Below are 16,547 nucleotides of genomic sequence, written 5' to 3' on the forward strand. Positions count from 1 at the left end.
AAAAATGCTTATAAGTTTAAAACACATTTTATTCATGTCTCTTTTATATAATTCTCAACAGAAAAATACACTCCCCTTAAACTAGACACCAATTGATCTCATTTTGATTTTTCCATATATTTAACGAATGCAAGGCTTTCTGTCTTGTAATTTAACTCACTAGTTTTTTTTAATTAGACTATTATTGTTAATTTATATAAAATGTATTTTAGTAGACGAACGGATATTTATTACCCCCGATATGCAGTACAAAACATTATTTGAGTTAACAATTTCTTGGATGTTTATTTAGTTAAAACACTATTTAGAACTGAATAAAACAACATTGGTATATTTGTTGGTTTAATCTATGCTTAAATAATTTAACATTACTTTTAGTTTTTGTTGTGAAATATTCAGAAATCAAAGATTAAATTGACACTTCGAAATATCGTTATCACCCCCAAATCATTACCCCATGACCCACTATTCACTTCGATCAGTAATCCCTGCAGGATCTTGACCGTGTCATGACATGCTATCAGGATGGTCATTAACTTAAAGCTGTAAATTGATGAATTATACTAACCACCCCAAATCTATTAGCGGGGTCATAAAATACTGACCACAAGACACTGGACAACCGGTTTTAAATAGGTCTGTTTCTGAAGAATTACACATAATGCAATAAAAAAAATGTCAAGGCAGTCACAAACAACCCCTTTATCATGACCCACCAAATCCCTTAACAGTTTAAATACATTTTAAAGAGTGAGATACATAATTCTGTATCCGCCTGACATCTGGATGTCCAGCCACCGGGTCATAAAAAACTGCCCACAAGACATTTTGTTTTAAATATGGATTGATCTAATTTGGAAATATCACGCAGGCCTAATGACTTAACAACATAGAGAGCGGGACCCCCAAACAACCCAAAACAATTACTTGCAGTGACAAAGCACAATGTCTTGTCAGGTTAAAATGCAATTTCTACACACACACACACACCGCACAAATACTAATTGTCACCTCCCTCAAGACACCCCCAATTTTGACACAAAGTATACGTAATTATTTATCACCCCCGCTATGCAGGATTACCAAACCAGCAAACGCTAATTACTTGCAGTGACAAAGCAAAATGTCTTGTCAGGTTAAAATGCAATTTCTGCACACACACACACACACACACACACACACACACACACACACACACACACACACACACACACACATGTTGTGTTTCCATGTTTTATGGGGACTTTCCATAGACATAATGGTTTTTATACTGTCCAAACTTTATATTCTATCCCCTAAACCTAACCCTACCCCTAAACCTAACCCTCACAGAAAACTTTCTGCATTTTTACATTTTCAAAAAACATCATTTAGTATGATTTATAAGCTGTTTTCCTCATGGGGACCGACAAAATGTCCCCACAAGGTCAAAAATTTCGGGTTTTACTATCCTTATGGGGACATTTGGTCCCCACAAAGTGATAAATACACGCTCACACACACACACACACACACACACACACACATATATCCTAAGAGAAATGATGATATGAAATTAACATAGCGTTTAGGACTGTCTTGCCATTGTCGCTGTTCTTAAACCATTATCGCTTGCCCTCGCTCATGAAAGGACTGTGCAGAACTAATGTAAGATTTTTGTGTTAAATCTGTATTTTATAAAACGAACTATTTTGTTTTTAAAATGTAAGACCTTTTGTTAGTGTTACAGATAACATTAATTATTGTGTTTGTTAATCTAATATCAAAGATTAAGGCTGATAAACTATTGTCACGAACCCCGCTCCCTCGCTCCGCCCCTTCGAGCTTCCACACATGCACTCCGCGAGCGTGCTCGCTTCCCGCTCCCTCGCTCCGCCCCCTTGAGCTCGTACGCTCTTTTTCCTCCCTCGAGCACTCACGCTGGTTTTGCCATTACGAGCTCTCGCCCGTAAACTATCTCCCCCCTCTGGTGCACTCGCCTCAATCAGCCAGAACATTATGACCACCTGCACTCACGCGCTTCCAATCTCCTGCACATTAGTTTCACCTGCACTCGTCTCATCACCTGTCATTGTTTCCACCTGCACTCGCACCTATAAATATCACTATCCTTTCGTTTGTATCTGGTTGGTTATTGTGTTTAGTTTCCCGCATCTTTGCCCCTGCTAGTCTCGTCTAGTTTTGCCCCCCGCTAGTCTCGTCTAGTTTTGATCTCCTCTTGTTTACCCCCTTAGCTTGCCAGCTCCATTGTTCCCCTAGTTCCCCTGTCTTTTGCTCCCGCTAGTCCCCTTGTTTCATGCTTGTTTCCCGGTTTCGACCTCCCGCTATCGTAGACCACTCTCTCCCGGATTTGCCCCTTGTTTATAGCTTGATTCCCCGGCTTTTGACCCTACGCTTCCCTCGACCATTCTTCACTGGATTTGCCCTGTTTTGTTTTGTTGCCTGCTTTGTGTTAATAAAGCAGTTTTTCCTCCGACATTGTGACTGTCTCATCTTGTGTGTGTGTGTGCGCGGGTTACAGAATAACCAACCACAAACATAGACAGTCACAATGCCTCCCACGGAGGATGTACGCAGCTCATTAGAGCGGATTGTCGCGGCGCTTTCTGTGCGCGGATTTGCGGCTGGGAGAGAGGACCACGCGCTCACGGCCCGGGGGCAGCAGGTATGCACTATGTCTCATTTATGTCCCTGTTTCACCTGTGTCTGCCCCTGAGCCCGTTTATGCATCCAGTGCACTTCGGAGCGCCGTGAGCTCTCCATCCCCGGAGAGGTTGTATGGCTCTTTTGACGCTGACCAAGGGTTTTTTATGCGAGGCAGCAGTTGTGTAACTCATAACCCCGCCCTCGACATTAAGGAGCCAGCGGCCCGACTCGTGGGGTTGCGTCAGGGGAGTCAACCCTTGGAGGTTTATGTTACTTATTTTTGTGCCCTGACCAACCAGGTGAATTTTGATGAGGTGGTTCTGAAAGACATTTTTCAAGATGGACTGAATGAGCCAGCCTCATCATACATGCCTGGTGGTCGCTGCTCTCTCAACCTGGCTCAGTTTATTGACCTCGCCCTGCTGTGCGTTGGTTCCTCGTTTACTGTGGGGGAGGCAGATACTGAACCAGTGCTCCACACCATGGCCCCCGTCTCGAGGCCTACCACGGCCCCCGTCTTGAAGCCTACCACGGCCCCCGTCTTGAAGCCTGACACGGCCCTAGTCCCCAAGCCTGACACTGCCCTAGTCCCCAGGCCTGACACGGCCCTGGTCCCCAGGCCTGTCACGGCCCTTGCCCCGAAGCCTGTCACGGCCCCAGTCCCGAAGCCTTACACGGCCCCAGTCCCGAGGCCTGTTAAGGCCCCAGCCTCGAAGCCTGGCACGGCCAGCGAGTCAACGCCCATGCCCGCCACGGCCAACGAGCCAGCGCCCATGCCCGCCACGGCCAACGAGCCAGCGCCCATGCCCGCCACGGCCAACGAGCCAGCGCCCATGTCTGCCACGGTCAGCCAGCCAGCGCCTGGAGCCTCGACCGTCCCCATGGCCACATCCCCAGTTGGCCGAAGACGTCAGAGAAGGAAGAGGGCCCCTTCTCCCCAGTCTCGTCTTGTGCTCAAGACCGCAGAGGTTCCCTCAGAGTCTCCCACGACTCTGCCAGCCTCTGCTCCGCCCTCAGAGTCTCCCACGGCTCTGCCGGGTTCTACTCCGCCCTCAGAGTCTCCCACGGCTCTGCCGGGTTCTGCTCCGCCCTCAGAGTCTCCCACGGCTCTGCCGGGTTCTGCTCCGCCCTCAGAGTCTCCCACGGCTCTGCCGGGTTCTGCTCCGCCCTCAGAGTCTCCCACGGCTCTGTCAGCCTCTGCTCGCCCCTCAAAGCCCTCCCGGGCTCCGCCTCATGAGTCTCTCAAAGCTCCTCCTCTCAAGCCTCCCAGGGCTCCTCCTCTCGAGCCTCCAAGGGCCCCTCCTCACGAGCCTCCCAGAGCTCTACCCCTCAAGTCCCTCAGGGCTCCCCCTCCTTCCAAGCCTCTCACGGCTTCGCCTCTCGAGTCTCTCAAGGCTCCATCCCTCGAGTCTTTCATGGCTCCACCCCTCAAGCCTCTCATGGCTTCGCCTCTCGAGTCTCTCAGGGCTCCATCCCTCGAGTCTTTCATGGCTCCACCCCTCAAGCCTCTCACGGCTTCGCCTCTCGAGTCTTTCAGGGCTCCATCCCTCGAGTCTTTCATGGCTCCACCCCTCAAGCCTCTCACGGCTTCGCCTCTCGAGTCTCTCAGGGCTCCTCCTCCCCTCGAGTCTTTCATGGCTCCACCCCTCAAGCCTCTTACGGCTTCGCCTCTCGAGTCTCTCAGGGCTCCTCCCCCTCTCAGGGCTTCCCCTCTCGAGTCTTTCAGGGCTCCTCCTCCTCTCAAGCCTCTCAGGGCTTCGTCTCTCGAGTCTTTCATGGCTCCCCCCCTCAAGCCTCTCGAGCCTTCCAGGGCTCGGCCACTAGAGGCTCCTCCGGCTCTGCCTCCAGAGCCTACCAGGGCTTCACTCCTGGAGCCTTCTACGGCGCCACCTCCCACGGTGTCACCTCCCTCGGCTCTGCCTCCAGAGCCTTCCAGGGCTTCACCTCTGGAGCCTCCTATGGCGCCACCTCCATGGGCTCCACTTCCTGAGCCTTCCAGGCCTTCGCCCCTAAAGCCTCCTTCGGCTCCACCTCCAGAGCCTTCCAGGCCTTCGCCCCTAAAGCCTCCTTCGGCTCCACCTCCAGAGCCTTTCAGGCCTTCGCCCCTAAAGCCTCCGTCGGCTCCACCTCCGGAGCCTTCCAGGACCCCACCTCCAGAGCCACCTACGATGCCGCCTCTGACGGCTCTGCCTTTCACGGCTCAGCCCGGACTTCCTGACCCTCTCCCTGTCCTGTGGCCTCTTCCCTGGCCTCCGGACCCAGTCGCTGTCCTCCAGTCGCCTTCCAGACCTCCTGACCCAGTCTCTGCCCTATGGCTGCCCCCTAGATCTCCCGACCACCTGCCTGTCCACTATGTTCCCCCTGACCTTGCCTTGAACTGCCCATTGACCCCCATGGACTGTTTCATTTCCCTTTTGTGCCTTCTGCCCCCACGAGCTTACACGCTCGTTCTGCCTCCGCGAGCTTACACGATCGTTCTGCCCCCCGCGAGCTCACACGCTCGTTCAGCCCCCCGCGAGCTCACACGCTCGTTCTGCCCCCCGCGAGCTCACACGCTCGTTCTGCCCCCGCGAGCTCACACGCTCGTTCTGTCCCCGCGAGCTCACACGCTCGTTCTGTTCCCTCGCGCTCCTCGCAGCCGAGCGCGGCCGTCAGGAGCCGTCCTATTCAGAGGGGGGAGTACTGTCACGAACCCCGCTCCCTCGCTCCGCCCCTTCGAGCTTCCAAACATGCACTCCGCGAGCGTGCTCGCTTCCCGCTCCCTCGCTCCGCCCCCTTGAGCTCGTACGCTCTTTTTCCTCCCTCGAGCACTCACGCTGGTTTTGCCATTACGAGCTCTCGCCCGTAAACTATCTCCCCCCTCTGGCGCACTCGCCTCAATCAGCCAGAACATTATGACCACCTGCACTCACGCGCCTCCAATCTCCTGCACATTAGTTTCACCTGCACTCGTCTCATCACCTGTCATTGTTTCCACCTGCACTCGCACCTATAAATATCACTATCCTTTCGTTTGTATCTGGTTGGTTATTGTGTTTAGTTTCCCGCATCTTTGCCCCCGCTAGTCTCGTCTAGTTTTGCCCCCCGCTAGTCTCGTCTAGTTTTGATCTCCTCTTGTTTACCCCCTTAGCTTGCCAGCTCCATTGTTCCCCTAGTTCCCCTGTCTTTTGCTCCCGCTAGTCCCCTTGTTTCATGCTTGTTTCCCGGTTTCGACCTCCCGCTATCGTAGACCACTCTCTCCCGGATTTGCCCCTTGTTTATAGCTTGATTCCCCGGCTTTTGACCCTACGCTTCCCTCGACCATTCTTCACTGGATTTGCCCTGTTTTGTTTTGTTGCCTGCTTTATGTTAATAAAGCAGTTTTTCCTCCGACATTGTGACTGTCTCATCTTGTGTGTGTGTGTGCGCGGGTTACAACTATTTTCAACATTTTTAAACTGTCTTTGATATGTTTTGACAACCTGAACATTTGATTAATAAAAAATTAATATTAGCCACTGATAAAATAACACATTTGCATTTGCTAACGATTTATGTATTATTTTTAAAATGACTATCACCCATTGATTTTGATCAGTCAAGATCACTGTTTAGAAACACATGTTGTTAGAACTACAATTAAATGGAATATTGTGTTTAATAATACATGTATTTGTTAAACTAATATCAAAGATTATATTTGTTGAACCACTTCATTATACCGAGTATGCTTACAGAGACCCTGAATTTCCTTTATTTTCACAACAGCTATGCGTAGATCAGAGCGCAGGGGATTACCATGAAACACCTCTCCCATACCGGGAGTCGAACCCGGGGCGCCTGGGTGAAAACCAGGAATCCTAACCTCTAGACCATATGGAAATCCTTATTTTAAAGCGACCATCTGAATGTTTTTTGTCTCATCCAATATCCACTGTTTTAGAAAACACGTTTTCACCATTTTGTTAATAAAAAAACTTGTACCATGTTTGACACCAAGCATTGCACACTCATTAAAGACACATAATTTAAACACATTTTAAAACATAATACTACTTTTTATGTTTTACAATAATAATAATAAAATCCAAATGATCCCCACACACACACATTACTCAACTCAAAACAACTCAATGATTACAACAATGAATTATATCATCATGAACCATACATTATCTTGACATCTCATTTTCAAACCTAAACTCCTTTTTAGGAGATGGGGCGGATACCTCTGCAGACCCATATCACATCAGATGACCAAACACGTCATACCACAACAAACACACACACCGGAATGGGTCTTCAATGTCACTGAGCAATTACTCATTCATCAATCACAACCTGTCAATTTTTTTGACACAAAGTATATTATAATAACTACTCCCGCCCCTGCTTGTAATGTCCCGTTATGTCGTGTTTTGAAGCTCATTGTGTTCTGAATGATCAAATAAAACACACGTCCTCACTGTAGCTTCAGGATTTCTCAGTTCATTAAAAATGAAAATTGTGTCATAATTCACTCACCCTCATGCAGAAGACACAAAAGCAGATGTTTTAATGAATATGGTGAGTGGTCTTGTTAATACAATGGCAGTGGAGAGTGACTCACTTTAAAACTTAAAATAAAAGTATAAATGTGTAATTTTTCACTGTAAATCTTGACGTCTGTTGTGCATTCATGAGTGCTGTGAGAGATGTTTGTTCACAGCGGCTCGAGTGTTTATGTGAGAACTTATGTTGATGTTAGTGACATTGCAAGTTCTCATGTGACATATAATATATAAGACACATCATTAAATGTGTTTTATTGCACTGGATGTTGAAATAATGTTTTCAGATTAATAAAAAACACATGAACTAAACTCTGTTTAATTGCTGTTTTAGTGTCACTCATGGAGAATCTCCTGAACCCAGCTGTGTGTCCATGAAGAGTGATGGGTCAATGGATGATCCACCTAAATTCAGTTCAGGAGAGTCTTTGATCAACTACAGAAACAAACAGGATGAATCAGAGTCAACTGCTGGGAAAGCAACCATGGCACCATTGGACTCCATTTTTGAGGTGTGTGTATGTGTGTGAATGTGTGTGTGTGTGTGAGTGTGAGTGTGAGAGAGAGACACACTTATACCTTATAGGCTGTTTTTTTAAATACACACTGTCATGTCTCTCTCATACACACCACTCTGAGAAGCTTTGCAGCTTCACTCTCAACTTAACACACACACACACACACACACACACACTGAGGATTTCAAGACAACTAAAGCACAAATAAAATGAGTGGTGATTCTTGTCCACTGATCCTTCAGTTCTTGTCTGTTACTGAATGAAGTTTGTTGTTTGAATGTTCACTGATTTCAGGAACTTGAGCACAAAATCATCTCTCTGATGAAGAAAGAGCTGAAGAGTTTCAAGAGACTACTGATCTCAGATTCCCCAGCATGCTCTGAGAGAGAGGAGGAGGATGATGAAGGTCAGAGCAGAGTCAGAGAGGGGTTTCTGAAGATCACACTGCACGTCCTGAAGAAGATGAAGCAGACAGACCTCGCTAACACACTTCACACCAGTAAGAGCTCGCACTCACGTCACTATTCACCTTCAGAGGAAACACACAGTGTCTGGATTCACTCAATATTAGTGAAAGAAAATAAACTTAATGTCTAATGACCATTAAACATCAACATCAATTATAATTCCCATTTCTTTTCCTCTTTACATCAGAACTGATTTCTGTGCATCAACAAAAACTCAAAACAAAACTAAAAGAGAAATTCCAGAGAATTACTGAAGGAATGTCAAATCAAAGGTGCTCAACACTTGTGAATGAGATCTACACAGAGCTGTACATCACAGAGGGAGGCAGTGCAGAGATCAATAATGAACATGAGGTGAGACAGATTGAGACAGCATCCAGGAGAGCAGAGACACAGGAAACACCAATCAAATGCAATGACATCTTTAAAGCCTTACCTGGACAAGACAAAGCCATCAGAACTGTGCTGACTAAAGGAGTTGCTGGAATTGGAAAAACTGTCTCTGTGCAGAAGTTCATTGTGGACTGGACTGAAGGAAAAGCAAATCAGGATGTTTACTTCATATTTCCAATTCCTTTCAGAGAGCTCAATCTGATGAAGCACAAAAATATCAGTTTGATGGATCTTCTTCATCAGTTTTTCACAGATACAAAAGAACTGAGATCAACATTCCTTGATGACTACAAAGTAATTTTCATTTTTGATGGTCTGGATGAGTGTCGACTTCCTCTAGATTTCCAGAACAATGATATTTTGTGGGATGTGACAGAATCGGCCTCAGTGGATGTGCTGCTGACCAACATCATCAAGGGGAATCTGCTTCCTTCTGCTCTGCTCTGGATCACCTCTCGACCAGCAGCAGCCAATCAGATTCCTCCTGAGTGTGTTGACCAGCTCACAGATGTACGAGGCTTCAATGACCCTCAGAAGGACGAGTATTTCAGGAAGACAATAAAAGATGAGCGTCTGGCCAACAGAATCATCACACACATGAAATCATCAAGAAGCCTGTACATCATGTGTCACATACCAGTCTTCTGTTGGATTTCAGCCACTGTTCTCCAGAGACTGTTGAGTGAAGCAGAGAGTGTAGAGATCCCCAAGACTCTCACTCAAATGTTCACACACTTCCTGATCTTTCAGAGCAAACTGAAGAGCCTGAAGTATGATGGGAAATGTGAGGTGGATCTTAAGCAGGCTAGAAAGAGGATTCTGTCTCTGGGAAAACTGGCTTTTCAACAGCTGGAAAAAGGGAACCTGATCTTCTATGAGGAGGACCTGAGAGAGTGTGGCATTGATGTCAGAGACGCGTCAGTGTACTCGGGAGTTTGTACCCAAATCTTCAGAGAGGAGTTTGGACTGCACCTGGGGAAAGTGTTCAGCTTTGTGCATCTGAGCATTCAGGAGTTTCTCGCTGCTCTGCATGCTTTTCTTTCCGTTTATAAACAAACATCAGGTCCCTTCAGTAAGTTTAGGTCATCTATGAGTGATCTCCTGAAGAGTGAAGTGGACAAGGCCTTACAGAGTGAGAACGGACACCTGGACCTTTTCCTTCGATTCCTTCTGGGTCTCTCACTGAAGTCCAATCAGAAAATCTTACGAGACCTACTGACACAGAGAGGAAGCAGCTCTGACAGCAAACAGGAAATAGTTAAGTACATTAAGATGAAGATCAGGGAGAATCCCTCTCCAGAGAAATCCATCAATCTGTTCCACTGTCTGAATGAACTCGATGATCATTCTCTAGTGCAGGAAGTACAAACATACGTGAACAGAAGAGATATCAATCGTCTCTCTGGAGTCAGTCTCTCTCCTGCTCAGTGGTCAGCTCTGGTGTTTGTGTTGCTGAACTCAGAAGAGGAGCTGGATCAGTTTAATCTGAGGAAATATGATCCATCACATGAATGTCTTCTGATGCTGCTGCCAGTGATCAAAGCATCCAGAAAAACTGAGTGAGTAATTTAGTGTTTTAATCTCACTTTATTGAAATTAAATAGCAGAGGTTAGATTTTAATGTATTTTGTTAAATTAAAAACAACCCCTTATACTATTTTGATGTTTGTTTGGTTTCATGTGTTACTTTTTATAGTTTTACCTTCATTTTAAACAGACATTGTAGCCAAATAGATTCAAAATGTTTAATGCAAAGTTAATAATCTAGTTTAAAATAACAAAAGCATGTTTTACACTAAATAAATACAAAACGATACTTCATAATTTTATTTATGCTTCCACATACAATAATAAACATCAGCTTAATAAATAAATAATTATTTACCTGCATATATTTTTACTAAAACATTTCTTTAATGAACATGATGTGCAAAAACCCAGTTAAATATGATACAATACTGAATTATTATCGGGGGACTCAGTCAAGTTTATTATTATAATATAATACTGAATAATTATTACTATTATTTTAAGGATTTGATTGTTTTATACTTTAATAATGTATTCGTCATATTGTAGCTCCTTTATTCCTGCAATGTTTATTTTCCACAGTTTTTTCTCTGTTTTGATAATCCTTTAATGGATTTGACTAAAAACTATATTATATGATGTTATACTGTAATATATAAAATTGCATTAAGATGTGAATAATATAGTGATCAACATTTATTTAGATTGGTAATGAATTATTAGTTTAGACGGCTTTATGTCAAGTGTTTAACTTTCTTGGCTGATTTACTGAGGTGAAATTATTGTTAAATTAGAAGATTGTACACGGAGGAAAAGAGAATTTGGTGGTAAATATTGTGTTATCATCTGTAGGTAATGTTTTCATCTAAGTGTAATCAATAGATGTTTGACTTCATGCAGCACTGTGTGATCAGATCCGATCAGAGTTTGACTTGAAGCAGTGCATGTCGGTTAGAAATGTTGTGTGACTTAAGATGGTGTCAGTGCAGCGTCACTGTGATGTATGCCATTAAAGAACCGCGAGAGCAATTCAAGAACAGCCGGCTGGCACTGCCAATGCAGCTTCTCCAGAGATGTCACAACTTATTCATGATTGGCCAGAATCACAGATGACAACGGTAGCGTGTGTTTCATGGGATGCAAATAAATATCAAATGACACATATTACTTTTACTACTTCAGCTATGTCAGTCTGAGAAAGAAATAAGAGTAGTATGGTGGTATGCCATTACCAAGGTGTTTATTATAACAACTCCAGTTCCAATAAACTCTATGATACTATAATAAACATGATAAACATGTTTATCATAGTAATATCATGTTTATTCATAAAAATTATTCAAAATTACTCCTTTATTGGTATCAAAATAATTAGACATTTATTGGACTTTCTCTTGTACACACAGCAGGCGCTGTATTTAGAAGAACTAAATATTTTCAGATCAGTAATGTTTTCGGTTTTTATATGTAAATTTAAATCCTGAGTTCTGATTTCTACTTCATCTGTAATAAACAAAGCAATCATTGTGGGATCTTCTGTGACTAATGTGGGTTCAGCACATGTCATGAAACAGAATGTGTCCAGCTTGATGGCTCCATTTTCAACTGCTCCCGCTACTACAACTGGTAAATCACTCAGATCAGTAAGGCAAGCTGCAGTTGAAGTTGAACACACCTAATGAATGTTATTGGGTACATCTCAATCAGCTCTCTAGTTCACTAAGCAGGGCACTGGTCAGGGAGTCAGCCATTTTTACAGCTGTCCCAGTGGCAAAATCATTCCAGTGCACTGAAACATTCTTTCCCTAAAAATTCTCGAAATGCACCATAAAAACCAAAGAGCAAGTGTTTTACACGGTGGCCTGAAAAACAGGGCCACATTATGAAAGAGGAGCACCTACATTTGCTACCATTGAAAACAGCTAAACAACTGACTTAATTTTTTTGTAAGAAGTTGTTACGTATGATGATGTCACAGTGACATAATTTTTTTGTTTACATTGTTAAAACAGTAAATTATCTGATTAGTGTCTAGATTAGGCTTAAAGAGGCCCTATTATAATTATTGGGACATTACCTTTCCATTAGTGTGTAATATAGCTGTTTGTGCATGTAAAAGGTCTGCAAAGTTACAAAGCACAAATTACACGCCAAAGGGAGTTACTTTCTCCCACAGAAAACACTGCTCCTGAACTGCCTGAAAGACATGGTTTGCAGTCCAGCCATTACTTCTTTGAAATAGCTACATCACTATGTGGCACATTTGCCTAATTCCCACCTCAGGAGTGCGCTGCTCAGGCCTACCATCCATTTAAAAATGTTATCCCCTTGCATACTTCACTCTGTCACATGGACTTGGATGTATGTCCCTGCTTATGTTGTGCGAGTGTCCAATACCTTTCGGAAGACATGCAATGGGTTTAACTGGAACAACCTAAACCCTTGTTTACTTGGAGCGTGTTGAAGGCTGATGTCACTTTGTGGAAGTATTTTGTGATTTTTGCACATGAGAAAAATATTTTTTCAGAGATTGATTTCAGAGGCTTATGTATAAATCATGTTTAATTTTATTTTATTAGAATGAATTGTTAGACAGGATTAATCAGGATTTGCACAAATTAAAATGTTAACATAACTGTTCAAAAGGCCCAGGTATTCTCAGACGTGATAGAGAATTCTGACCAATCAGATTGCTTGTTACTGTAGCCTCACGTGTCTGAAGTGAAAACCCAACGTGAGCATTGAGCAGATGCAATATTGCAAGTTAGAGTGAACAGTTCGCTAACTTCACTCTAGTTATTTTAATTACTGTTCTTTGGTAGTACTTTGAGGTTTAGGGATATGGTGTGCGTGCATATAAAGTAAGTGCAAGTGGACTTTCTGTTCTTAATTAGTTGTTTGCTTTGATGCATCATAGCATAAAACTAGCGACATTGCACCTTCATTAATATTCAATCTAGAATGTTATGAGTGTCTGAGGACTGTGCTTCACTGTATGTTTAAATCTCTATTGCATATTATTATTATTGTTTAATGATGATTACATGCAATTCAAGGAATTGTGTTGAAGATTTTCGTAATGGTCAGTTAGTTGCGCAACGTTCACGTCTACTGATGTTTAGATAGACGCTATTTACGGTTTGGTGGCGCCACCCTGTGGGCAAATTAACAATAACCACCCAACAGGGTAATTTACCTACTTTGTTATTTTACCTTTTGTTCTGGTAGTCTATGTAGACTTTATTTATAACAAAAGGTATTGTTATATATTCAATTGGGTATTTATGTTGTGAATAAGAATGTGTACTAAGTTTATTTACTGTGTTAATTTGTTACAGAACCACACATATGTATGCCCAACGAAGTGAATTTCAGTAAACTCATTGAAAGAACTTGGAAACTGCCTGGTGATTCTCTTCAAATAAGTGTCATCACACACAGTTCTGACCGACTGTCTGCAGCGTTTCGAATCAATCCGAATTAGTGTCTAAAACTAAAACCCCTCTATTTCAATAACAATGAACACAGGCTACAACTGTTTGATAAACAGTTTAAGGTAGCTACAAGTATTATGCTGTTAAATACTGCTAATAACTAAACAGCTTAATTGACCTAACTTCACTTCCATCATACATTAGAGTTGTTTTAGGGAAGTTCAATTTGTTTTCGTGACAAAAATTCTTAGACATCAGGATATTTACGAGGAATCTGGACCCAAGTGCAGGGATGCTAAACAAAGAGCTTTTATGAAGAAAAACAAAACAAAATACAAACCAAAACTCTCACAGTAAAATTAATAGAACCAATTTGAAAATAAGCAAGACACCAACTGGAGAAACAGACTAGGAATGACTGACTAACCAAACTCACAAAACGATCTAACAGACACAAGAAGGTAGAAGGCACAGTATGTAGAGGGAGAGCACACGAGGAACAGGTGATGACAATCAACACAACAAGGATCAGATGAGGAGGTGAGGCAAGGTGGAATGAGGAGGCAGAGTAAGGAGAGCACATGTCTGACACAAATACAAACAAATACATGTGCTCAAAACACATGCACACATGGACCAAAACAGAGAGAACTCCAGAACAAAACAAGTTGGGAAGTCCAGACCATGTCTTGACAGTAGAAGAGCTTCAAAAAATGTGCAAATGATTATGAGCAATCAAACATAGTGGCCATATATTTTTAATATATAACAGCTGTACTGAGAAGCCTTCACTAAAACTTATAAATTAACATCCTGTTATCTTGTCATTTCTCTCAGTCTGATGGGATGCAATCTGACAGAGAAAAGCTGTTCAGCACTGGCCTCAGTTCTCAGCTCAAACTCAAGTCTGAGAAACCTGGACCTGAGTAACAATGACCTGCAGGATTCAGGAGTGAAGCTGCTCTCTGATGCACTGAAGAGTCCTCACTGTACACTGGAAATACTGAGGTTTGTGTTTGCAGATTCATTAGTACATTGGAATATACGATATGAATATATTGTGGTTCATAGTGGTTACTGTGTACCAGTGGCTGACCGATATGGGGTTTTTAATGGCCGATATCGATATCCAGAGGCCGACATATCACACAATTTATTATAGTAACAAACAAAAAATTGCTAAAAATAATATTAAAAAAACACTTATTTAGCACAATATATATTCAATTTCACACAGAAGCATCCCAATAAGTTATTGGTCAGTTATTTAGACTTGTTTTATTATTATTATTATACTGGCAATAACTGACCATAATATCATTCAACAATAGGTTATGTTTGGGCCATGCTTATTAAAAGGATCATATCCATCACTTCTCAACAAATTAATTATCCATATAATAATTAGCTTAATTGTCAGTGCAGATTAGCTAGCTGCAACTCCACTGGATTTCAGCATTTCAGTAGGATATAGGTTTGAATCTCATTGGTAGCCCTATTGCATCTAATAGTGTAGGCTATTTGCTGCATAACCATTAACTTTCTCACCTTCCCTCCTTCTCTTTTTCTGCTCATCTTCTGCTGGCTTTCCAAACGATAATTTAGTTTGTTGCAGCCTTTTCATTTTCGGTCATTTGAATGAAAATCACAAGCAGAAATTATCATTGTGTCAAGTTTATATTGAACTATGCATTTGAGGGTATTGACGTTTATGTGAGTGTAACCGGTCCTGCACGCCCCGCTCGAATGGGACTCGAACCGAAGTCTCCGGTGTGGGAGGTGGGTGCGCTAACAAGGAGGCTAAAAGTTACAGTCCCTACCTGCGACACTGCGTTGCATTCTTTAATTGGTTTAGGAAACAATCCGCTACAGCCGACTACTTTCGTTTTGACATGACAGCGGTATCTGAACGTGTCACGTGACGGTCCGTTGATGCAAGGATAATTGGCTCGTCGGCTATTTTCACTTCACAATGAAACGACACTTCAAGAAAAAAATACAGAAGACATGACCTCGGTGTCCTCAATGGTAGTTACAGCCATGGACAAGACAGCTCAAAGTTACAGGAAACTGTTGAGGAGAGAGAGGGAGAATGAAACAGGTGAGCACTTTAACATGAACACAAACACGTCTGCCGCGGCTCTGTTATTTGGACCGCGGCTCTGTTATTTGGACCATTTAAATGATACTATGTTGCAATGAGTATTGTTGTAGTTACACGATGGCATGTAACAACAAAACAAACCGTGACTAGTCATTTACATGTCTCATATGCTTCACATGCAGGCAGGTGATTTTCGTCGCCAAACGGGGGAAATTTATTGGCAAACTCCTATCATTAAATATGTCAGAATATCATCCGATTTATCGGCCTTGGCGATGTAACAATCGCCAACTACTGTGTACTTGTGGATGTGCTCCCTCTGCTGAGTCTGTTTCCTCTCAAGTGAATAAAGTTATTCTGATTGTGACATCACTGTTCAAAATGATCACAACATTAATTTATGTCCAGCTCTTTTGAAAACTCGGTAACACTTTAGAATAAGGTTCCTTCATTAATGAATAACTACACAGGAACAAACGAGTAACACAATATTAACAATCTAGTAACTAGAGTAATCCAGAGTAGTGTTGTCACGGTACCGTCAATTTCAGTAGTCGGTACCAATACCAGTGAAATTTGATGTCATGTTCTCTGTTGTCTTTTGTTTTTGTACTGTTATTTTGAAATGTAGTTTAGTTCCTGTTTCCTGTTTGGTTTTTGTAGTCCTGTGTAGTTTCATTTTATGATTGGTTTTTCCCTGATTATTTCCCCAGGTGTCCCTCATTCCCTTGTTTGTTCCTTTTTGTATTTAAGCCCTTAGTTTTCTTGTTTGCTTTGTTGATTGTCGATGTTTATGGATGCCTGTCATGTTCTCCGTGTTTCTTGCTTCTTTGTTTACATTTTGATTATCCCCTCGTGGTTGTTTTGTTTTTGTATCCTCTTGTGTATTTAATTAAAGAACCTGCATTTAGATCCTCGCCCTTGTC

The 16,547-nt window shown here is 42.8% G+C and overlaps 2 protein-coding genes and 1 non-coding gene across 3 annotated transcripts in view; 1 reads left to right on the forward strand and 2 right to left on the reverse strand.

Annotated features, from left to right (window-relative positions):
• LOC127650479 (uncharacterized) overlaps positions 1 to 16,547 on the forward strand; it is a 1,198,408-nt gene that overhangs the window by 621,749 nt on the left and 560,112 nt on the right. The window contains 1 exon segment of the mRNA XM_052135926.1: positions 7,510 to 7,687. Within this exon segment, the coding sequence (XP_051991886.1) occupies positions 7,510 to 7,687 (178 nt within the window).
• Positions 1 to 16,547, reverse strand: part of LOC127650380 (NACHT, LRR and PYD domains-containing protein 3-like) — a 1,539,373-nt gene that overhangs the window by 351,422 nt on the left and 1,171,404 nt on the right. The gene's annotated exons all lie outside the window — the stretch shown is intronic.
• Positions 6,436 to 6,507, reverse strand: trnae-uuc (transfer RNA glutamic acid (anticodon UUC)). Its single transcript has one exon. It is a non-coding gene; the product is annotated as a tRNA-Glu (tRNA).

Source organism: Xyrauchen texanus, chromosome 10 (assembly GCF_025860055.1).
Source record: "Xyrauchen texanus isolate HMW12.3.18 chromosome 10, RBS_HiC_50CHRs, whole genome shotgun sequence".
Classification (NCBI taxonomy): domain Eukaryota; kingdom Metazoa; phylum Chordata; class Actinopteri; order Cypriniformes; family Catostomidae; genus Xyrauchen; species Xyrauchen texanus.